The 21581-nt window shown below is 63.1% G+C and overlaps 2 protein-coding genes across 7 annotated transcripts in view; one reads left to right on the top strand and one right to left on the bottom strand.

The window, feature by feature from the left end:
- The first annotated feature begins 22 nt into the window (after positions 1 to 22).
- DPH2 (diphthamide biosynthesis 2) lies at positions 23 to 8616 on the top strand. 2 transcript variants are annotated; one of them, XM_065555326.1, is made up of 7 exons: positions 23 to 116; positions 1186 to 1355; positions 1829 to 1941; positions 2647 to 2867; positions 5833 to 6474; positions 7181 to 7354; positions 7781 to 8616. In XM_065555326.1, the coding sequence occupies exons 1-7, from the start codon at positions 65 to 67 to the stop codon at positions 7903 to 7905; spliced, it is 1497 nt and encodes a 498-aa protein (XP_065411398.1). In that variant the 5' UTR covers positions 23 to 64; the 3' UTR covers positions 7906 to 8616. The 2 variants fall into 2 exon arrangements, with proteins under 2 accessions (XP_065411398.1, XP_065411399.1); XM_065555327.1 differs by having other exon boundaries at positions 41 to 148.
- A 3339-nt stretch (positions 8617 to 11955) lies between these two features.
- IPO13 (importin 13) overlaps positions 11956 to 21581 on the bottom strand; it is a 63156-nt gene continuing 53530 nt past the window's right edge. For 3 of the 5 annotated variants that reach the window (XM_065555320.1, XM_065555322.1, XM_065555323.1), the window contains exons 16-20: positions 14431 to 14497; positions 14238 to 14296; positions 13648 to 13737; positions 13031 to 13212; positions 11956 to 12489 (exon numbers count right to left, since the gene is read on the bottom strand). In XM_065555320.1, the coding sequence (XP_065411392.1) occupies positions 12393 to 12489; positions 13031 to 13212; positions 13648 to 13737; positions 14238 to 14296; positions 14431 to 14497 (495 nt within the window). In that variant the 3' untranslated portion in view covers positions 11956 to 12392. Of the gene's footprint in view, positions 12493 to 13030; positions 13213 to 13647; positions 13738 to 14237; positions 14297 to 14430; positions 14498 to 21581 lie in introns of all 5 variants that reach the window. The other 2 variants (XM_065555319.1, XM_065555321.1) reach the window with 1 other exon arrangement.

Genomic DNA, 21581 nt, shown 5'->3' with positions numbered 1-21581 from the left:
CCTCAGTCCCAAACGTGATGCGATTGGCTCCGGGCTCTGGGGGCGGGATTGGCAGGCGGGGACAATGCCGGCTCGTCATTGGCTAGCGCTGTCCTTGCCCTGGAAGCGAGTCCCGGGTGAGTCCACGTGGTTTGTGCTGGGGAGGCCGGTGAGTGCGAGCGGCTGGGACCCCCGTGGGGCGGGGGCTGTTCACTCTGGGCCCTAGTGACGGCCCGACCTGGGCGCCGGGCTACTTACCCCACTCCGCGCCTGGAACCCGCTGGGAGCCCCAGGCAGCCAGTCCCTGCCCCCAGCCAGACCCCCACCCCGACCTCACCCCCCTCCCCCGAGCCAGCCAGTCCTCGGCCCCCCCAACCAGACCCCCCCCCGACCTCGCCCTCCTCCCCCAGCCAGCCAGTCCCCAGTCCCCCCGACCTCACTCCCCCCCCCCCGAGCCAGCCAGTCCCCAGCCTCCCCCAGGCAGCCAGACCCCCCCCCCGACCTCTACCCCCAGCCAGACACCCCCCCTGACCTCGCCCTCCTCCCCCATCCAGCCAGTCCCCAGCCCCCCCGACCTCCCCCCCCCCCGAGCCAGCCAGCCAGACCCCCAACCAGCCAGTCCCTGATGCCCCTGACCTCGCACGCCCCCCCACCCACCTCGAGCCAGCCAGACCCCCTTCCCCCGAGCCAGCCAGTCCCACTCCCTCGGCTCCCCCCCGACCCAAGCCAGCCAGTCCCTCTGACACCTCCCCAGTCAGCCAGACCCACACTCTGGAGCCGGAGTGGGGTCAGCGCCCCCTCGAGACAAAAGGCCCCGAGTCCCCTTCCCCAGGCTAGGGAGCCAGGTCGGTGCAGGGGCCCCTCTCTGCTGGTGCCGGCTGGGGAGCTCTGCCTAGCACTTTCCTGCCCCTCTCCTTTCCTGGGGCCGTGTGGGGTCCGGCGATGCCCTCGCAGAGCGGACATTCCAGTGCAGAGACCAAGGCCAGGGCTACGCTCAGGGGCGTGAGCGTCGTAGGGAAACCAACCTAAGCCCCACGTGGCCAGCGCTAGGCTGTGGGAGGGGAGCTGGGGTACCTACAGCGACCCGAGGGGTTCCCCGGCCCTGCAGTGTCTGCACTGACCCATCACAGCCAGGCCGCTGCAGCCTCGGGAGCGCAGACAAACCCTGAGAAATACTCGCGCTTCCTTCCTGATGGCCTGTTGCAGGTAATGCTGGGGTAACCATGGCGACCCTCTTCAGTAACGATGGGGCCGAGGTGGTCCACAGGGCCCTGCCTGCCAAGGAGTCGAGTGGCAGGACCCCCGCTGAGGCCCTCGATGAGTTCTACGAGCTGGAGCGAGCCGCGGCCTTCGTCACAGCGAGTGGGTTTCACAGGGTGAGTCACTGCCGAGGGCTCAGACGTTCTCCCCCCCAAGCCTGTCCGAGTGCCCGCATGGTCCTTGAGCTCCCTTGGGTAGTGCACTGGCGTCAGCCCCACCTCCCACCCCCGGGTGCAGGCCCACACCGGGCTGGTGCTGCTAGAGACCCTCCCATAGAGATGTGGCCCCATGTGCCCTTCAGCCTGCACCGCTTCCCCAGACAGCTGGGGCAGGTTCCCTCGGGAGCTGGGGTTTGTCCTGGCGTCCCGGTCCGCTCCCCTCTGCCAGTGGAGCAGGCAGCAGCCCCCCAGCTGTGAGGGGGTGTCACCGAGAATTGAATGACTCCTGGGCTCCCTGCCCCACGCTGGCTGTAGAGATTCCTGTTCCGCTCCATGGGGCGGGGGGCTGCCCTGAGCGTGGCTGGGCAGGGGCTCCATGTGTGCTGGGTCTTGTATGTATCCACGTCTCCGTGCGCTGGCCCCGCCGGCAGGTTGCCCTGCAGTTCCCCGACGAGCTCCTGGCCGATTCAGCCACCGTCGCAGCTAAGATGGAGGAGGCGACCGGCAGCAAAATGTACATCCTGGGGGACACGTCGTACGGCAGGTCGGTGCCCCACCCCCACCTGTGCTCAGGTTGGCCTCCAGCCCCAGCCCTTCCACCGTGCTGGATTGGTGGGAGGTGAGAAGCTGCCCCCCAGGACAGGAACTGCTGTGCGCCCAGCCTTGTGCTGCCAGGTGCCATGGAAGATTCCCCCCCCCACCCCATTGGCCATTTCCCCCCATTGGGCCCCTTCCTCCTCTTGGGGCTCAGAGGGCTCCCCCCTACCCTGTTTTTCCTCCTGTCCTGTGGCCCCTCTGGTTCTCTCACTGCTCCCTCTAGGTCCTATTAACACGTCCGTCCTGATCATTCTGTGCCAGGTCCCATTACAGGGAGCAGCCGGCTGCTCCCCTCCGGGTTGCGTGGCTCGTACCCCGCCCCCTAAGCGACAGCAGCTTGGGGATTGATTTGACTGATGGGTCGCCCGTGCCAGCCCCGTTGGTTTGAGGGGCTCCTGGCTCGGTGAGGAGCAGGGCGCATTGCTCACTGCTGGGCTGCCAGGCCCGTGGCCAGTGCAGGCTCTGGGGAGGTTGCCCAAAGCGATGCTGGTCCTGCGGTGACTGTGCCCAGAGTGGCTGGGCACCCCGCTGTCGGAGCGCAGGGCCCTGCGGGAGGAGGTGGGGGCAGAGGAGAGCAGCCTCCTGTGCTGTGCTGCCCGCGGCCCCCCCTGGTCGCCGTGTCTCTGGCTGACCCTTTCCCTTCCTCCGGTAGCTGCTGCGTGGACGAGGTGGCCGCGGAGCACGTGAGGGCGGAGGCCGTGGTGCACTACGGCCCCGCGTGTCTCAGCCCCTGCAGGAAGTTGCCAGTGCTGCACGTGTTTGGCCGGCAGCCCCTTGACACGGAGCGCTGCGCAGGGGCCTTCCGGGAGCTCTACCCTGACCCCCAGAGCCGCGTGTTGGTGCTGAGTGACGTGGTCTACGCCCACAGGCTAGGTGAGAGCGGCATTCGGGGTGGGCCGTGCGTGACGGGTTGTCACCCCCCGGGTGCTGTCTGGGGGCCGTGGGAACCACTGGGCCCCTGAACCATCCAGCTGGGCTGGCCCGTCTCACGCTGCTCCGCTGGTGACCCAGCCAGCCTCTCCAGGCCCTGTTATCCCCCAACAGGACAGCAGGTGGCGCCACACACCCAGCTGAGCTACCTGAGTGCTTCACCTAAGCCACAAGGACAAACAGGAGACACCAGCCAATTGCCAGCTCCCCAGCCCGGCACCCCTGCTGGAGTGTAAACCCAGTATTACAGGGTCTTGCACCGCACGTGGATCTGTACAGTTCAAGCTAGTTAAGATAGTTCCCTCGGGCAGGGAGAGATGTGCACAACAAGCCTGCATTAACCAAGCGGAGATTTTCCGGACACTTCACTTAAAGTCACGCTGGTTAAGAGAAAACATAAAAGAAGTTTATTAACTACAGAAAGAGACTGGAAGAGATTCTAAAGGACAGCGAACAGAGCAAAGCAGATACCTAGCAAATAAACAAAACCGCTGTCATGGAGTCCCCGGGCGATGCTCTGGAACTGCTCCCCACAAAGCCAGTCAGGACTCTGGGGAGCCTCCTCTCCCTCGGAGCAGACAGTCTTCAGGGCAAGAAGCTCACACGGCTTCACCTCCTGGGTCTCCTGGGAGCATTCAGCATATGCCCCTCCATGCGCTTCCCCCAGCGAGTCCGCCCCGGCGGGGTCCTGGGGAAGCCAAAGGGTTCTGCACCCCCCACTTCGCAGTCAGACGTGACTCTCAGCCAGCCAGTAAAACAGAGGTTTATTAGATGACAGGAACACGGTCTAAAACAAAGCTTGTAGGTCCAGCGAACGGGACCCCTCCGCCGGGTCCATTCTGGGGCCCAGCGAGGCAGATCCCCGTCTGCCCTCCCTTCCAGTCCCCAGGTAGCTCCAAACTCTGAAAACCCCGTCCAGCCCCTCCTTCTCTGGGCTTTGTCTCTTTCCTGGGCCAGGAGGTCACCTGATCCCTTTGTTCACCTTTAGCTATTTCCTTGCAGGGGGGAAGGGGCCCTGGCCATTTGTTGCCAGGGAGACAGAGTATCCGTGATTGATGCACACTGGCCTTTCCTCACCACCTAGAGACTCCAGAAATGCATAGGGGAAACTGAGGCACCCACACAGTATTCAGAGGAAACATTAACAGTCCCACTTCGTCACAACCACAAGCTAAGCCTAACGTACGAGATGGGGGAGAAACAGATCATTCAAATCCCACCTGACGGATGGGCCAAGCCGGCCTGCAGATTAAGGTACAGACGGCAATTGCTGGGCAGCCTGGGTGCCTGTACTGGGGCTTGGCCGAGGTTCGTCCCTCAGCGGGGCTGTGGGGTATCCCATCGCCTCGCCCTAGTTCGCCGTCAGTCCTGGCCCTGCGGTAGTGTGGGCAGCAAACACACGGTTAGGGACTCAGGCCCTTTGGGCCGGGGCTGAGCCAATAGTTCTGTAGCAGCCCAGGCCCTAGATCAGGGCGGGGCAGCAACCAAACAGTCAGGGACTCAGGCCCTTAAGCAGGGGCTGAGTCAATGAGCAAGAGGTCCCAGTCTCTCCAGGCCAGGGAAAGGGGGAGTCTGCCACCCAAGGAGTGACGCAGGCCCTCCCACTCCACTGCGTCCCAGCCCGGGGCCCTAGCAGTGACGGAAACTCGCTGCTGTCAGTGGGGATCCTGGCCGCAACACACTGACATCGGCTCTGGTAGTGCTGCAGCCAGACTGGGGTCGGCTGCCCCCGGGCTACTTCCACATTCCCCGTTGTATGGTACCTGGGCCGGACTAGTGTCCTCGGTGCTCTCCACCAGCATCGGTTCCTCTGGGTAGGTAGCGAAGGGCAGGCTCGGCTGCTCCTCAGGGTAGCTGGCAAGGGGCAGGCGCGGCCAGTCCTCGGGGTGATGAGCCAGGGGTAGGCTCGGCTGGCCCAGTGTGACATCAGGCCAGTCGTGTCCCCCAAGAGGGAGCTCGGTCACAGGCATCTGGTCTCTCCAGCAGCTAGTTCTCAACTGAGCTCTGCAGGCGGGCTTTTATACTTCTGGGTCGGCGCCGTGACCTCAGAGGGGCGGGTGCAGGACCCAGTGGCTCCGCCCACGTTGGTGTTAGGGGCGGTTCGTCCCTCAGCAGGGCTGTGGGGTATCCCACCACCTTGCTACAGTGCCCCTCCCCCGTTCCAAGTCCTTTGTCTTTTGGAGCTTCTTCCACGGGTGGGGTTGTGGGGGAGTGAAGACCAATTGTGATGTCTCTCCCTTTGTTTCCGGCTAAGTTCCCAGCCCAGTTGGTGGAAAAATACAGGTACCAAAATGGAGTTAAGTGTCATGTGGTCTGGTCACATGTCCTTGCTGGGTCCTAGCAGCCATTAGTCATTGGCTGGCTGCAACGTTCACCGGAAGGCTCAGCTCTTCCATGGCCCATTGGCTTTGCTGATGGGCCATCAGCACTGTCTGGCTTCTTTCTTGCTGTACCTGACAGGCTGGCTGTGGGTGTCGCCCAGAGTGAGCCCGTTGGAAGTACAGGCCCCCAATCAATATTTATAACTCCAGATACAAAACTGACCCAAAGAGGGTGATCCTATCCGGCAAATCAGCCCGTTTCCCGAGACCCCTCACACGACTAATCTTGTACCATAATCATACCACAGTGGAGAATCTGGGGTGCAGTGTCACAGCGTGCATGGGGGATCACGTGCCCTCTCCGGGGCCCAGCTGGGGGGCGGGGGGGGGAAGCAGGAACCAAACCGGGTGGGCTGGCCAGTCCCATCCCCTGAGCTTCGCCAGCCCCTGCTGCCCCAGCCTGGGTCCCCCATACAGAGGCCTGCCGATGCCCCTGCCTGGCAGCCCTCTCCTGCCCCGGCCCGGGGGGCTCTGTGCATGGGGCTGGCCTGCCTGGGGCCTGCTCAACCTGTCATCCCTCCCCTCAGGTGAGCTGGAGCAGCTGCTGGGCCCGGAGTACCCCCACGTCGTCTTCTCCCACCTGGCGAGTGACGGGGCCCCCGACTGCCCGCAGGGCCCGGGGCTGGTGCGGCAGTTTGGGCGCCTCGTTGCCGTGGCGGCGCGGCGCGGGCTGCAGGACTACGCCGTGTTCTACGTGGGCGCCGAGGGCCTGGCCCTCACCAACTTCATGCTGAGCTGGAACCGCTGCCCCTTCAGCTCCTTCGACCCGGCCACGGGCTGCGGGCGGCACGAGAGCCTCGACGCCAACCGGGCGCTGCGGCGGCGCCTCTACCTGGTGGAGCGGGCCCGGGACGCCCGCGTGGTGGGCATCCTGGTGGGCACGCTGGGCGTGGCCGGCTACCTCTCCGTCCTGGAGCACTTGCGGGACACCCTGCGCCGGGCTGGCAAGCGCAGCTACACCCTGGCCATGGGCAAGCTGAGCCCCGCCAAGCTGGCCAACTTCCTGGAGGTGGACGTGTTCGTGCTGGTGGCTTGTCCCCAGAACTCCCTGCTGGACTCCAGGGACTTCTACCGGCCCGTGGTGACACCCTACGAGCTGGAGCTGGCCTGTAACCCGGCCCGGGAGTGGAGCAGCCTCTACGTCACTGACTTCAGAGACCTGCTGCCAGGTACCAGGCCGGCGCCATGCCAGGGGGTAGCGCCAGAGCCGCCGGGAGCTATTCAAGTGCCCCCTGCTGGGGGAGGCCGGGGCTGGGGTTCCCCCCAGCCAGTGCCCCGTCCCACTCCCCACAGCGCCCCCTGCTGGGGGAGGCCGGGACTGGGGCTCCCCACAGTGCCCCCTGCTGGGGGAGGCCGGGGCTCCCCCCCAGCCAGTGCTCCTGTCCCCCTCCCCACAGCGCCCCCTGCTGGGAGAGGCCGGGGCTGGGGCTCTCCCCAGCCAGTGCCCCGTCCCACTCCCCACAGCGCCCCCTGCTGGGAGAGGCCGGGGCTCCCCCCCCAGCCAGTGCTCCTGTCCCCCTCCCCACAGCGCCCCCTGCTGGGAGAGGCCGGGGCTGGGGCTCCCCCCAGCCAGCCCTCCTGTCCCGTTCCCCACAGCACCCCCTACTGGGGGAGGCCGGGGCTGGGGCTCCCCACAGCGCCCCCTGCTGGGGGAGGCCGGGGCTGGAGTAGCCAGGAGCCCTGCCATTCCCAGTTCTCACACGTTATCTGGCTGCAGCTCCCACCTGACTCACTGGGTGAGCTGGAGCCCGGGAGGCTCTAGGTGCAGGGTGACCCCGGTGTAGGGAGCTGTGGGTGTGGGCCCCAGCCTGGCAGGGTGGATTTGGGGCTGGCCGCCCCCTGGAGGCTGCTCTCTGACGTCTCTCCCCCTGGCAGGCGGCTGCGCACATGTCGGCTTCCCAGACACAGTCCCCGGAGACGTTCCCGACGTGTCGCTGATCACGGGGGAGCTGCGCGCAGCTGGGCTTTCCAGCTCCCCGGCCCCGGCCTCCAGCTCGGCCCTGGCCTGCCGGAACCCGGAGCTCGCGCTGGCCCAGATCAGCCCGGCTGGTTTGTGCTTTGCTTTATTTACCCTCCCCGTGTCTCCGCTGCCCACCCCTTCCACCCCATAGAGTGATGCCAAACCTCTGCCCACAGCGCCCCCTGCTGGGGCTGCTGTATCCGAACCCCACCCAGCCACCCCCACTCCCCCCAGCGCCCCCTGCTGGGGCTGGAGTATCCGGAACCCCACCCAGCCCCTCCCATTCCCCACAGCGCCCCCTACTGGGGCTGGAGTAGCCGGAACCCCACCCAGCCCCCTCCCACTCCCCACGGCGCCCCCTGCTGGGACTGGAGTAGTCAGGATCCCCCCAGCCCCTTCCAGTGCTCCTGTCCCTGCAGCACCCCCTGCTGGGAGAGGCCAGGGCTGGCACAGCCAGGAGCTCCCCCACAGGGCTGTGCCTGGTCCCCACTAACCGCTTCCTCCCTTGCTCCCAGCCTCCTTCCTGGAGTCGCGCAGTTGGCGGGGCTTGGAGCAGCAGCTGGGCCAGACGCCCGTGACAAAGGCCGTGCCGGGCCGGAGGGGGATCGCTATCGCCTACGAGGACGAGGCTTCTGGGTGACCCTGACCCTGCAGGACGCCACTGTTGGGAGACGGGCCCTGCGGGGCTCCAGCCTCCTGCCGTGGGTCGCCCTGGGCCCGGGCTGGGCCCGTCTGCAGCTCAGTCCTGGGGCCGACGCGAACAGCTGCCCTCTCCTGCTGGGGCCTGGCATCGGAGCCGGACTTGAGTGCAGGATCCCGGGGGCTGCCGGCGCGGCTCTGCCGGGGACGCTGGCCTGGGTTCAGCTGTGCGTTGGTGAACCCCATGGCGTCCGGGGTATGACTCCGCAGGGCGGGCGGACACACGGACACACCCACCCCCCGCGGCCCACTCTGCCACCACCCCACATGGCCCCCATGGACAGGGGCCACCTGGGAGTGACCCCCCCCTTGCTACCCCAGCTGGCTGCTCCCAGGGGCAAGGGCTGGGCTGGGCAGGGCCTGGCCTCCACCCTGAGCCTGTGTCCCCGGTGGGTGGGTAGAGGAGCTCGGCGTCCCCCCAGCTCCCCTTGCAGCGCTCGCCCAGCACTAGCCTGAAGCCAGCGAGGCAAAGGCAGCCGTGTCTGAGGGCGGGAGGCAGTGCCCAGGCAGTTGGGTTAACGGGACCTTCAGGTAGTCTATTAACCCCTTCCTGCCTTGGGGGGAAACGCATCTGCCCCATTCCAGGGCGATGGGCTGTGTAGGGCTGCCAGCCCTCCACGAGGCACCAAGAATTAAAGCTTAATTTTCTGAATGCTCGTGTCATATGATGAAACCTCCAGGGACACATCCCCCACACGGGCAACCGCAGCTCTGCTCGGGGGCTGTTCCCGGGCCTGGGCAGGGCAGGTCGCACTCGCTGATCACAATGGGCCCTGCCGGCCACAGGTGCTGCGTATTATAGGGCGTGGCACCAGCAGTGCTGGCCCTAACATAAGAGCAGCCAGAGTGGGTCAGACCAATGGTCCATCTAGCCCAGCCTCTTGTCTGCCGACAGTGGCCAATGCCAGGTGCCCCAGAGGGAATGAACCTAACAGATAATGATCAAGTGATCTCTCTCCTGCCATCCATCTCCATCCTCTGACAGAGGCTAGGGACACCATTCCTTACCCATCCTGGCTAATAGCCCAATCCTCCATGAATTTATCTAGTTCTTTTTTCAACCCTGTTATAGTCTTGGCCTTCACCACCTCCTCTGGCAAGGAGTTCCACAAGTTCACTGTGCGTTGTGTGAAGGAATACTTCCTTTTGTTTGTGTTAAAGCTGCTGTCTGAAATGAATGAGCCACTCAAACATGAACTCTCACCCTGTGTGATGGGGTGGGGATTTTTTCCTTTGGGACGACTACTGTGTGTGCCTCAGTTTCCCTAAGAGCTGCATGGTTAACTAGGGCTGGGGAGATTGTTTATGCTGCAGCGAGCCGGGTGTGACTAATGCCTAGCCGGGGCCTGGCCCCATGCCATGGAGAGTCCCCAAAGACAACTGCCCAGACGCTGGGTACCTACCAACCAACCAACGACCAGGGGCCGCCCTCCCTGGAAGGCAGCCCTTTGCGACCAGAGAGCAGAGGCCTGAGGAGGAGGCCAGGTGACAGCGGTTCCCTGGGAACAAGAACACAGGCCAAAGGGGGTCAGTGGGGCTGCTGGTGTCAGGGACGCTCCTGGCTGGGCTGCAGCAGGGCTCAGAGGGGAGCGCTGGGCTCTAGGCTGACCCAGAGGGACAGGCTGTGAATTGCTGCTAACCAAGGACGCTGTGTCCAGAAACCCGCCTGCCCTTACCCCGCCGATGGAGTCACCCAGCGCCAGGGAATTAGGGGCTCCCTGGGGGGTGCAAGCCAGGGGGACTCGCTGCGGGCAGCTCCCGGCCCTGCTGGAGGGGCCGAGGTTGGTCCCAGGAGGCGGGGGAAGCCAAGGGGCTGGTGCCAGCGAGCGTGTGACCCTGAGGGGCAGACAAGCTGTGGGTCCCCCAGGCAGCGCCCTCCCAGGAACCAGCTAAAGTGTCAGCGCCTGCGCTGCAAGGCCAGCACTGCGCAGCCCAACCAGAGGTGTGAGCCTGCCAGGCCCAGGCCCTCTGCACCAGCCACCACCTGGGACTGGGTCAAACTCAAACACATCCCAGGGCAGGATGCCACAGCCCCAGACCCCGAGGCAGATGGCCAGTGGGTGCCCCAAAGAGCTGGGGCTGACAGGAGGAGCCAGCCGGAGATGTAGGTACGTACGTGCATGCGTGTGACTAGAGGGAAGAGCAGGGGTTGGGGGACCCAGGGCTGGAGCAGCCCCCAGCTGGGCTGGGAGGAGCAGGGCAATAAGGTGTCTTGTGCAAACGACTCTGGCTGGCTGCTCGTTCCATCAGCCCTGCAGCAAGTGCCGGGGGTGGAGGGAGGGGGCACTGGCCAGGCCAGCAGCCACCTCTGGGGTGGATCATGGCAGCTGGCTGCCCCCTGCAGCACTCACAAGGGGGCGGCCCCAGGACAGCAGGGCTGTGACCTCCCTCCCGTGATCTGCTGCCCAGCACCATGCTGGGGCCTTGGGGTCAGCGCTGACTCAGCAGGGAGCGGGGCTGACAGGATGTAGCGCGTTTTCCCCAGCCCAGCCACCAACCCGGGGCTGTTCCCACGCCTCCGCCTGCAGCCCCACCGCACCAGGGTGCAGGAAGCAACAGGCACACCAGCCATCCACCCCCTGCCCTGCCCTGGGGTGACTGGGAGCTGACCCCCAGCAGGGCTACGGGGGCAGCAGCAAGCCGGGGGCCCGGCTCAGTGGCCCAGGCCCCTCTTGTCCCACGTTCAGGCTGGGGCCCGAGAGGGGCTGTCCTGGCTGTTCCTGCACCACTCCGGGCCAGGCTTGGGCCCTGCCTGGCCGAGCGGGGTCTGAACACACCCAGCCAGCTGCCCACTGTGCGCCCTGCCTCACCAGACGGCAGTCAGGACTCACCCTGCTGCACTCCACTGAGCCCCTGCTACGGACAAGGCCTGAGGCTGCCCCACACCTGGGGGGCACTGGGGAGATGCCCAAGGCAAGGTCCAGCCTTTGCCCCATATCAAAGGAAACCAAGGAGGCTGATGCAACAGCATCACGCAGTGGCAGGCTGAGGCACTGCAGGGGAAATTAAACCTGGCCCACAAGGCCCTGGGGCAGCCTCGCCCCTGCCCCTTGAGAAACCCACCTGCCCTCCCTGTACCTGTGGCTGGAGAGAAGCCAGCGAGGCTGGGATGAACCAGGCAGGGTCCCATGTGACAGTGCAAACTGGCAGCATGTGGGCGCTGTTCCATGGGACTGGCGCACCCCTGAACTGAGCATCCCCAAACCCCGCTAAGCACATGAAGGGCTGGGCCCGGCTGCCCAGCGGAGGTTCAGGCTTGGGGGCGAGGCCAGCTGGATTGCATTCTCACAGGCCGGGTGAGCCTGCAGCCCTGGGGAGGACGTGCTCTGCCCACCCCAGGGCACCCTACAGCGACCTCTCACAGGGCGGAGGCGTAGCTGTGCCCATCAGCTGGGCGCCCGAAGGAGCAGCAGCCCACGCCCCTGCTTAGAGTTGTGAAGAGAAGGGCTCTCTGGGAACTGGGCGTCGCTGGTCCCTAGACACACTCCAGCCCTGGAGATGCTCCAGCAGCCCTGGCCCCTGTGAGAGCCGCCCCCCCCCCCCCACCCGACCAGACGGACAGACAGACAAGTCTTCGCCTGCGGTGCTGCCGGCCGCATCGGCTAGCGCTGAGCTGCAGTCAGATGCAGCGGCTGCTTGCTCCGTTCTCAGGCCACTACCTGCAACGCAGCCACCAGCGCTCCTGGCCCTGGCCTGGTGCTTCTCCTCGGGCAGCTAGACAGGGGTCCCAAGCCACCACCTCTAGGGCGAAGCCCCTCCACGCAGACACCAGCCTCATGCCGATTCCCCTGGGCTTGTTCCGAGAGCGGCAGGGTAAGGAGCACCAAGCCAAACCCCTGGCAGACAGCAGCTCTCAGCAGCCTGAGCTCCCCCTGCTGGCCTTGCGCAGAGGGGTACCAAGGCCATATGCTCCAGTGGAGAGGGGAGGCTCTGGGGGGTGCCCCGGCCCTGGGCTGAGCAGGACCCAGGCAGAAGAAACACAGCCACAGCGTAGAAATATCCTGACTATAATTAGGTGCAGGGCTCCCCCACACCACACACACACGGCCAGAGGGCAAGGGCCCTGGTGCGGGACAGTCACCACCATGGACACGCTAGGGGCAGCTTCCTGCAGGGTCTCCAGCGCACGGCTGCCCACGGGAAGGGCGGGCAGCCCAGCCCCAGCAAGGGCAGTCACTGTGAGCCTGCAGCCCTGGGGCGTCTGGCCAGCCTCCCCGCCATGTCCTGCAGCCGCTGCTGCCCGCTCCCAGCCCCTGCCGGGGGAGCATGCTGGGGAACGGAGGATGGTAGCTGAGCAGCGTCCGGAGCGGGTTACTTCGAGGTGGAGGGTTATTCTACGAGCCGGATTGCAGCGGGGCAGGGAGGACGGGGGCTGCCGTGCGGGGAAGAGCTGGCCCGGGCGATCCGTCTGCTCTCCCGGTGGGGCTCTCAGTAGTCGGCCGTGTACTCTGTGCCATGCAGGCCCCGGCACAGCAGGGTGAACTCCTTCACCATCTCCTTCACACGCCGCTTGTTCACACGCTCTCTGCTAACACAGACAGGGACACGCGTGAGCCAGACTCTGCTAATACTCACCCATGGCCCACAGCCAGCCCGCTGCCCGTGGGACCAGCAGCACCGGCACGGCAGAGCAGGCTGGGGCAGCACGCAAAACCGGGGGGCAGGGGCTCCTCTTGTGGGGCCGGCCGGCATGCAGAGCCGGGGGGAGGGGGGGCTCCCCTTGCAGGGCCGGTTGGCAGGCATGCAGAGCTGGGGAAGCAGGGGCTCCCCTTGTGGGGCCGGCTGGCACGCAGAGCCGGGGGGGGGGGGAGAGGGGCTCCCCTTGCGGGGCCGGCTGGCATGCAGAGCCGGGGGGGTGGGACGGCCGGCACGCAGAGCCGGGTGGCAGGGGAGGGGCTCCCCTTGTGGGGCCGGCCAGCATGCAGAGCCAGGGGGGTGGGGGAAGCAGGGGCTCCCCTTGCGGGGCCGGCTGGCATGCAGAGCCGGCGGGGACAGGAGTTGGCCCCTGCGAGGGGCGCCTCCCTTCTGGGATCAGCCTGGGCTGTGAGCTCCTCGGTCAGCCCCACCTGAGGATCTGCTGGCTGAAGGTGTCCTTCTGCTCCGGGCTGACGCGGGCCGAGGGGAAGGCCTCCTGCTGCATGGCCTCCTTCATCCAGACGTTCAGGTAGCTGAAGCAGTGCTTGCTCAGGGCGAAGAGGATCTCTGCAAAGTGATCCATCAGGCTGCGGGAGGCCTGGCCTCCGACGCCCTGTGAAGCACAGACCCTGCTGAGCGCGGGCCAGAGGAGCGCTGGACTGGCAGCACCAGCTAAGGGCCCGATTTTCGGGGCCCCTCCTCCTGGGGGGAGCCCTGGCGAAGCATCACCGAGTGCACCAAGAGCACACTGCCCAGGGCGCACGGAGCTGCCCGGGACAGCGCAGACCCGTTTGCGGGAGTAGGCAGACCTACCGGGCACATGTCCACGCGGGGAGGACTCAACGCTTGGCCAAGGCTGCTGAGGGGAAGCTACGTTGGCAGGTAAAATGTGCCCCAGGATCTGCCCCTGCCCCCCCCCCACTCCTGTAGTGCCACCGGGGCCCTGCCCCATACCTGCCCCCCTCCTGGGCCCTGCCTGAAACCCTCCTCCGCCCCTCTCCGGGGTCCTGCCCCGGACCCTCCCCCACTCCAGGGCCTGCCCCCTTACCTCCAGCACAGCCTGCAGCAGCAGCTTGCCATTCTCATGCACCACCTGCCCCACAGGGGGGATTTCTCCACACCGAGGCAGCAGCTCCGTCTGCAACAGGACCCAGGGAATTCAGCCCGGCCCGAGACCAGCCCTTCAGGCAGCGCCCAAGCAGCGAGCCCGGAGAGCCGCCATTCCCCCACCCCCAGGGCACAGAGCCGTCACTTGCCTGGGAGCCCCCAAGCCCTTCCGCTCTAGCCCCTCCTCCGTAGCGGGGTCACTGAATTTGGAGCAGAACCCACGGGGGCCCCAGAGCCCAAAGGAGCAGGACGCCCAGTGCCAGCACCCTGCCGAGCCATGGGGGAGGGGCACAGAACAGTGCACGGCAGGGCCTGGCTGGTTACTGCAGCCAACCCCAGGGCACCCGGGACCCAGCTAGGTTCACAGCTGCCGCAGGAGGGGAGCCCTGGTTATCTGCGCCTCCTTCAGACCCAGGGACGGGGCCCCCGGGGGCCTGCATGGGAACAGCTCCCCCAAGCAGACCCCTACGGTAACGCCGGAGTGCAGCCACGCAACCAGCACCAGCCACAACGGGAAGCCACAATACTCACAAAAAAGCCACAGGACGCTTTGACGGTCAGGGCCTCAGGGAACTTCAAGGAGAGGACGCCTGCGGGGCAGAAACCACCAGGGTTAGCAGCCAGAAGAGCCACCCCCCTCCCGGAGCTCTCCAGGACACCCCGCAGCCTCCCCCCGAGGGGGGCGGTTCCCTGTAGGGTCTGGGGCTGGCGGTCGGGTACTCACCACACTGGAACACCGCTTGGATGTCCAGGCTGCTGCACAGGAACAGGTCGGGCTTCCTTTTGAGAGCCTGCGAAGCAGACACAGAGCCACAATAACCCGCTCTGCCGAGCCAGCGCACACAGCGAACCCCAGCTCTCCGCTGCCCCCCCACTGGGCACACACTTACCTGGCGCGGCCAGTCGCAGAGCAGCTTTCCCACAGCAGAAAGGGGGAAACCCATTTCCCCCAGAAAACACCCATCGAGCCCATCCCGGTGCTCCCCTAGGCCCAGCGGCCACGGCTGTTCCGGGCACACGGCGGCGGACAGAGCTCCTCTCTTCCCACCGCGCCAGGGCCAAGCAGAGCCGCTCAAGCAGGGGGTGGTAGAAGCACTCAGGTTCTTATGAAGAGAGGTTCCCCCTTGGGGGGGCTAACGGAGTTTACCGGGTCAGAGCAAGGGCCCTGCTTCCAGGGCTGAACAGTCACCCCCCTACCCCTTGGTTCTGGGGCTGGGGGCCAAAGATCAATGGTGGGTGGCTGGAGAAGGGGAGGCAGCTCTAGGCTCTGAAGTGTGAGGAGCTTTGGCCTTCTGCTGCCTGGTGGGCTCAGACATTGCTGTTCAGCCGCCCCCATTGGTGGGAGGGACGCCCTATGCCCTGGCATGCCAGGCCCCCTCCAGCCAGACAGCTTGACGCCCCTCCTCCCCCCGAGACACGGGGCCCTCAGAGAAGAGGCAGGGGATTTCTGCCACCAGTTAATGGGAAATGTAGGGATTCAAACCGAGCTGCTCCGGCGTGGGCCCAGCGGGAGAAAGCCAAGGAACTCCCTGATCCCGGAGCCCTCCCATGGCAGGAGGGACCGGCCGGGCAGAGGGGCAGCTTCTCGTGCCATTTCCACAGCCTGCAAGGGAGCCTGGAGGACACGCACTCCGGTGGCCTGGCTAGTGCCCAGTGCGGCCCGCCAGCACCACGGACAGCGCAACAACGGCTCATCCTTCCCAGCCTGGTCACCGCAGCACCGGGGAGAGCAGCTGCAGCTCCCAGTGCCCAGAGAAACCCCCGCCAGCAGACAGGCCCCACGCCCTGTGCGCACAGCCAGAGGGGAGGGGCAAGCTACCAGTGACCAGGAAACCGGCTTCTGCCCCTGCTAGGCCTTTGACCAGCCTCTCGCCGAGCCATGTGCCCAGCTACGGGGGCAGGCGCAGACCCAGACACCTGCCCGATTCCCATTGCCTGGGATAATGCCAGCCCCTCAGCGTGCTGCAGACTGGCAAGCAGCCCACCACCCGCCATCCCAGCAGACTGCCCCCTGCCCTTCTCACAAGCTCTGCAGCACGGCACCAGGCCAGCCATGAGTTGTGCTCCTCGCAAACAGGGTTGTTTCTACCGCTGTGACTGGGGGTCTGACTATGCAGGTGTGTACAGACAAACAGGATGCAGCTCTCCATGCCGGGCAGTGGAAAAGGCTGGGACGGCTACCGTAAAAAATAAAGTCGTTGCCCGGCCCTTCCCCTAGCGCGGCTGTGGTGACTGCACAGGGCTCTCCCCACAGAGCAGCGGGCTGGCTGGCCCGACACCCCTGCGTGACGGGCCAGGCCCGTGTTTGCAGGAACCTGCATGGATGGCATGGCAGTTTTGTGCTCTGGAGCGTGAGGACTGAGATCCCTCATTTCTAGCATAGTGTTGCTGCAGCTGTTCTCATCAAAGGGGACATCAGCCTCTGCTGATGGGCAGCTGTCTGCCCGCATGACCTGCTGCTGTGACTGCACCGGTTACACACTGCAAAGACTGACCTCTCGGACACTACAGGAGTCGTCCAGGGACACAGGCCCGAGGAATGAAAGCCATCTACCCGGCCTGCGCGCCCACAGGACAGGTGCTATAAATCAAGCAGCGCGGCCTGCGGCTGGAACTAGCAGATTTCTCTGCACTGGTTTGGGGCAGCTGACTTACCTGCCTCCACCTCAGCCATGTCTCAGTGATGCCAAGGAGGGGAAGCTCGGTGTAACGTTTGGATGATCCGTTCTATTCCTTGTATCTAGGTGCACTAGCCAGGTGTATCCATGCAATTCGCACCACCCACTCGAAGCAGGAGACCCTTACTGGGTTTGTTCTAGAGCGAGGAGCAGATTTCACATGCGCTGAGGCCTATGAAGGCCTCCCCCCGCCAGCGAGCTCTGCGGGACCCCTCCGTTCAGGCAGGAACATGCACACGCTCCACGCACCAGCCCTGCTCGGGTACGGCCACACCGGGATAAAAGACCCACGGCAGGCCCACATCAGCTGACTCAGGCTCACGCTGCGGGGCTAAAAATTGCTGTGTAGACATTTGGGCTCAGGCTGGACCTCCTCCCCCTTTGTGGGGTCCCAGAACCCAGGTTCCAGCCTGCGTCCGACCATCTACACAGCCATTGTTCAGCTCCACAGCCTGATCCCAAGACAGCTGTACCCAGGTCCGATGTGGAGTTGTGTGCAGACGTATCCTTCGGGCCATGCTGGCGCCCAAAGTCCCAGAGAACAGCCAGGGCACATAGGGCCGCTCTGGAAGGGTGCAGGCCACCCCACAGCAAGGCCCAGGAAGGGAGCGGAGCAGCAAAACAGAGGAGGAAGGCAGGCAGGTTGCAGCCAGAGGCCTGGGGAGTGGCCATAGGAGGCTCTGTCCTCGGAGCAAGGCCGACGGGAGCGAGCCAAGTCCAGGAGAGGGCTCTGGGGCACTTTGCACAGAGAACAGATCCCTGGACACGCTGCCCCTTAGTGCAGTGGCCACAGGCCTGGCCTGTCAGACAAGGTAGAGCTGTTTCCTTTGGAGGACGGGGTAGGGCACAAGGAGGGAGCAGCCAGTTCTTGATGGGCAAGGCCGGTGGGAGCTGGGGAGCTGACCCAGGCAGGGCCCCCTGCTCAGAGGTAGCTCCTCCATGGGCGGAGATGGAGGAGAAGCGTTTCTAGGAGGCTCACAGGAGCCGTGGTGAGAACACAAGGGGCCAACCCGAAACTCCACTTCTCGACAGGCCCTTGCAAGCGGGCCTGAGACGGGAGCAGCTGCCCAGATGGTCTCTGTAGCTGAGCTCCAAGGCAGCAGCGGTTCCTACAGAGACTCGTAGCTGGGCCCCCTACTAAACCCAGCTTAGGGGAATCCCCACACCCATAAGGACGAAGGCTTTGAGTCTCATGCCATGGAAAGGGCGCCCAGGCTGCCGATGGCTTGTGTGAAATGGCTTCTCTCACAGGGATCAGCTGAGAGATGGGAGCAGCCAGCCAACCTCCAGCCCGTTAAGTTCAGCAGCTCCACCTCCACTGCAGCAGCGCTCCTGCCATAGGGGAGTCTCCGCAGACAGAGGCCTTGGCCCAGCGGGGGAAGGCAATGATAGTTACCCCACTCAGTATGCTCTGATCTACCTGGGAAAGGTCTGCCCATGCCCCAGCCACTGGAAAGGGAAGGTGTGTGCCCGCCACGGCTGGAGGACACACTGGGAGCTGCTTGCTGAGCTGGGACGGAGGCCCCATGTGGAGCAGCACTGCCGAGGGTTGCAGGATTCAGCTGAGCGAAGGGCTATTCTGCTCATCCCATCGGCCTAGTTCCAGCTTCCCACGGACGCAGCGGGCCAGCCTGGTCCGATGGGCGTGCTCTACTTGGGCTTAGAGGTGGAGAGCCTGGGTCCCGAGCAAGAAACTCTTGGGGCTGCCCAGGCAGTAACAGGCACCTGCTGCCCAATTGCGACATCCTGTTTGAATCAAGAGTGGTGGAAAAAGTGCCGAGGAGCTGGGCTCTCTGCTCCGAGCCTGGGCGCGTGGACTCTCTCCGGGAGCTCAGGCCTCAGTCCTGCCCCCTTTGGGGGATCCGCTGGGATTCTGGGTGAGGCTTCCTGGAAGTCACATGACTCCCCAGCAGCCCCCATTCCAGAGACTGACGGACTAGGGTGGAGAGCGCCACCAGGCCAGAGAGGAGGAAGGCCTGGAGCACAGTCCCGAGCCCCTGGCCTGCTAGGCCTGGAACATGCCTGGGGCCTCGGAGGCCCTGCTGAATGGAAGGAGGGGCTCTGCTGCACCAGGAACCGAGCCCCCAGGCAGCTCAACGCTTGGGAAGGAGCCAGAGTGCGCTTCTTCCTGCTGCTGACAGACGGCTCCGCTGAGACAGAGCCAGTGGGAAAAAGGGCTGCCCAGATAATGAAAAACATGGCCTCTCCTCCTCCTCCAGGCTAGGGGCTAAGATGAGAGGTGAGTCTGATCTGTGTCCCACAGGGCCAGCGTCATGCAAAGGAGGCAGGGAGGCCCCATGCTGGTGTTGGAGCAACCGCTCCTGCGTGCACTGCTGGGTCTGAGCAGGAGGCAGAGCCCTCAGCCAGAAACCCAAACTTTCTGGGTGGCTTCAGGCCTGAGGCATCCACATTGGTCTGGAGGCACAAGTGCTTCTGGACCTTATAAAGCACACGGCAGACATGGGCAGTGGCTTGCTCAGCTCGGGAGGAGACACCAATCCCAGGCAAAAGAATAGAAAAGCAGGCCTGGGTTCAGTGGATAAAGAATGGTGATGTACTCAATGCCAGACAGCATGGCTTTATGGACAGCAGGCTCTGCTACACAAAGCGTCATCTCGGCAAAGAACGAAATGCAAGTCCGGCTGGTAAAGGTGAGTGCATGGATAGACTATTTTGACTTTTGTAGATGTTTGGAATTAAATTCGGATTAAAAACTAGCACTACACCCCTTCAAGAAAGCACATGATAAATGGGTTAAGAACTGGCTAACTTCTTTCTCCTCCTCAATACCCTAAAGATCCATGTTCTAGAAACAGTGCGGTTAATATGCGGGAACCCAAGATTTCAGGAATCTGTTGCTCTCTCACTTCTGGTGTGTAGTGTTTTTAGAGGCTGGCACCTAGAATGTTTGGGTTAGTATAAGAAAGTGAAATATATTATAGAGATACATAGATATCTCTCTCTCTCTCTCTATGGAGAGAGAGAGAGAGAGTTATAAATAAATGACTGCTAGGAGGCGGGCCTGGGCGACAGGGGATGGATCACTGGATAACTGCCCTGTTCTGTTCATTCCGTCGGAGGCACCAGCCCCTGTCGGAAGACAGGATATTGGGCTATCTGGACCACTGGTCTGACCCAGTCTGGCCATTCTCATGTTCTTAAAGAAAGGAATTGTCTGGCTCACAGATCTTATCGAGTGGTGTTTCTAGTGGGGTCCCCCAGGGACCGGCTCAAGGCCTGACACCACCGTCAGTGGCCTGGAAGTAAACACAGAATCACTGCTGAGCAGATCTGTGGGTGGCACGAAGTCTGACAGCACGTTAAGTAATGAGGACAGGACAACAAGGAGTCTGGTGGCACCTTAAAGACTAACAGATTTATTTGGGCATAAGCTTTCGTGGGTAAAAACCTCACTTCTTCGGATGCATAGAGTAAAAGTTAGATGCAGGCATTATATACTGACACATTGAGAGCAGGGAGTTACTTCGCAAGTGGAGAACCAGTGTTGACAGGGCCAATTCAATCAGGGTGGATGAAGTCCACTCCCAATAATAGATGAGGAGGTGTCAATTCCAGGAGAGGAAAAGCTGCTTCTGTAATGAGCCAGCCACTCCCAGTCCCTAGTCAAGCCCAGATTAATGGTGTTAAATTTGCAAATGAATTTTAGTTCTGCTGTTTCTCTTTGAAGTCTGTTTCTGAAGTTTTTTTGTTCAATGATAGGGACTTTTAAATCTGTAATAGAATGACCAGGGAGATTGAAGTGTTCACTTACTGGCTTATGTATGTTACCATTCCTGATGTCCGATTTGTGTCCATTTATTCTCTTGCGGAGGGACTGTCCGGTTTGGCCAATGTACATGGCAGAGGGGCATTGCTGGCACATGATGGCATATATAACATTAGTGGATGTGAAGGTGAATGAGCCCTTGATGGTGTGGCTGATGTGGTTGGGTCCTCTGATGGTGTCGCCAGAGTAGATATGGGGACAGAGTAGGCAACGAGGTTTGCTACAGGGATTGGTTCCTAGGTTGGTGTTTCGGTGGTGTGTGTGGTGTGTAGTTGCTGGTGAGTATTTGCTTCAGGTTGGGGGGTTGTCTGTAAGCGAGGACTGGCCTGCCTCCCAAGGTCTGTGAGAATGAGGGATCATTTTCCAGGATAGGTTGTAGATCGTGGATAATGCGCTGGAGAGGTTTCAGCTGGGGGCTGTATGTGATGGCCAGTGGTGTTCTGTTATTGTCCTTGTTGGGCCTGTCCTGTAGTAGGTGATTTCTGGGTACCCGTCTTGCTCTGTCAATGCCTGCATCTGTAACTTTCACTCTGTGCATCCGAAGAAGTGAGGTTTTTACCCACGAAAGCTTATGCCCAAATAAATCTGTTAGTCTTCAAGGTGCCACCAGCCTCCTTGTTGTTTTTGTAGATACAGACTAACACGGCTCCCCCCTGAGACTTGAGGACAGGACAGTCAGATGGAGCAAACCAGATGGCTTGGCAAGCTGGGCCCAGGGACCCAAACTGCTTTAATGCAGCCGACTGCAAAGTCATCCACCTGAGACCAAGGAACGCCAGCCACCCCTGCAGCCTGTGGCTGTATCCTGGAGAAAGGATCCAGTGGTCATCGCGGACAAGCCACTCCCAGTGCCCTGCTGTGCACAGAGGGATAAAGCCGCCGAAGAGCAGGGCGTGGGAGGAGAGCGGGGACTGCAGCGCTGTATGCAGCATTGGCACGACTCACATTGGCACACTGGGGGCCACATTTTAAAAAGGATGTGGGAAAACTGAAAAGGGTGCAGGAAAGAGACCCTTTGTTTGGAGGGCTGGAGGAAATGCCTGACAGTGAGATTTAAAGAGCTCGGTCTGTTCAGTTTATCCAAACAAAGGCCGAGAGTTGACCTGACAACTATCTGCAGGTACCTTCCTGGGGAGGAAATCCCAGGTACTGAAGGGCTCCTGAACGGAGCAGAGAAAGGCCGGCCAAGGGCCCAGGGCTGGAAGCTGAAGCCAGACAAATTCAATCAGAGATCAGGCCAGGTTCGAATGGGGAAGGTGACCAAAGCGCCAGGGCAGGGGTGGATTCTCCATCCGAAATCTGCTGCACCTGGATGTGGTGAGTGAGGCCGTCCAGGCCCACGTCAGACCAGCTCCTGGAAGCAGAGTCCTCGGGAGGAGGAGATTTGCCTTCCTCTGCACAAGGCAATTC

This window comes from Chrysemys picta, chromosome 8 (genome assembly GCF_011386835.1).
Source record: "Chrysemys picta bellii isolate R12L10 chromosome 8, ASM1138683v2, whole genome shotgun sequence".
Lineage (NCBI taxonomy): Eukaryota > Metazoa > Chordata > Testudines > Emydidae > Chrysemys > Chrysemys picta.
The sequence above is the reverse complement of the archived record's forward strand: the minus strand, read 5'-3'. Positions and strand labels throughout refer to the sequence as shown.

Bases quoted from the DNA above. Each gene is read 5' to 3' on its own strand.
- DPH2 (XM_065555326.1), top strand. From the start codon at position 65: ATGCCGGCTCGTCATTGGCTAGCGCTGTCCTTGCCCTGGAAGCGAGTC. The intron at 1,942-2,646 runs GTCGGTGCCCCA...TTCCTCCGGTAG, and splicing joins GGGGACACGTCGTACGGCAG to CTGCTGCGTGGACGAGGTGG. The intron at 7,355-7,780 runs GTTTGTGCTTTG...CCTTGCTCCCAG, and splicing joins GGCCCAGATCAGCCCGGCTG to CCTCCTTCCTGGAGTCGCGC.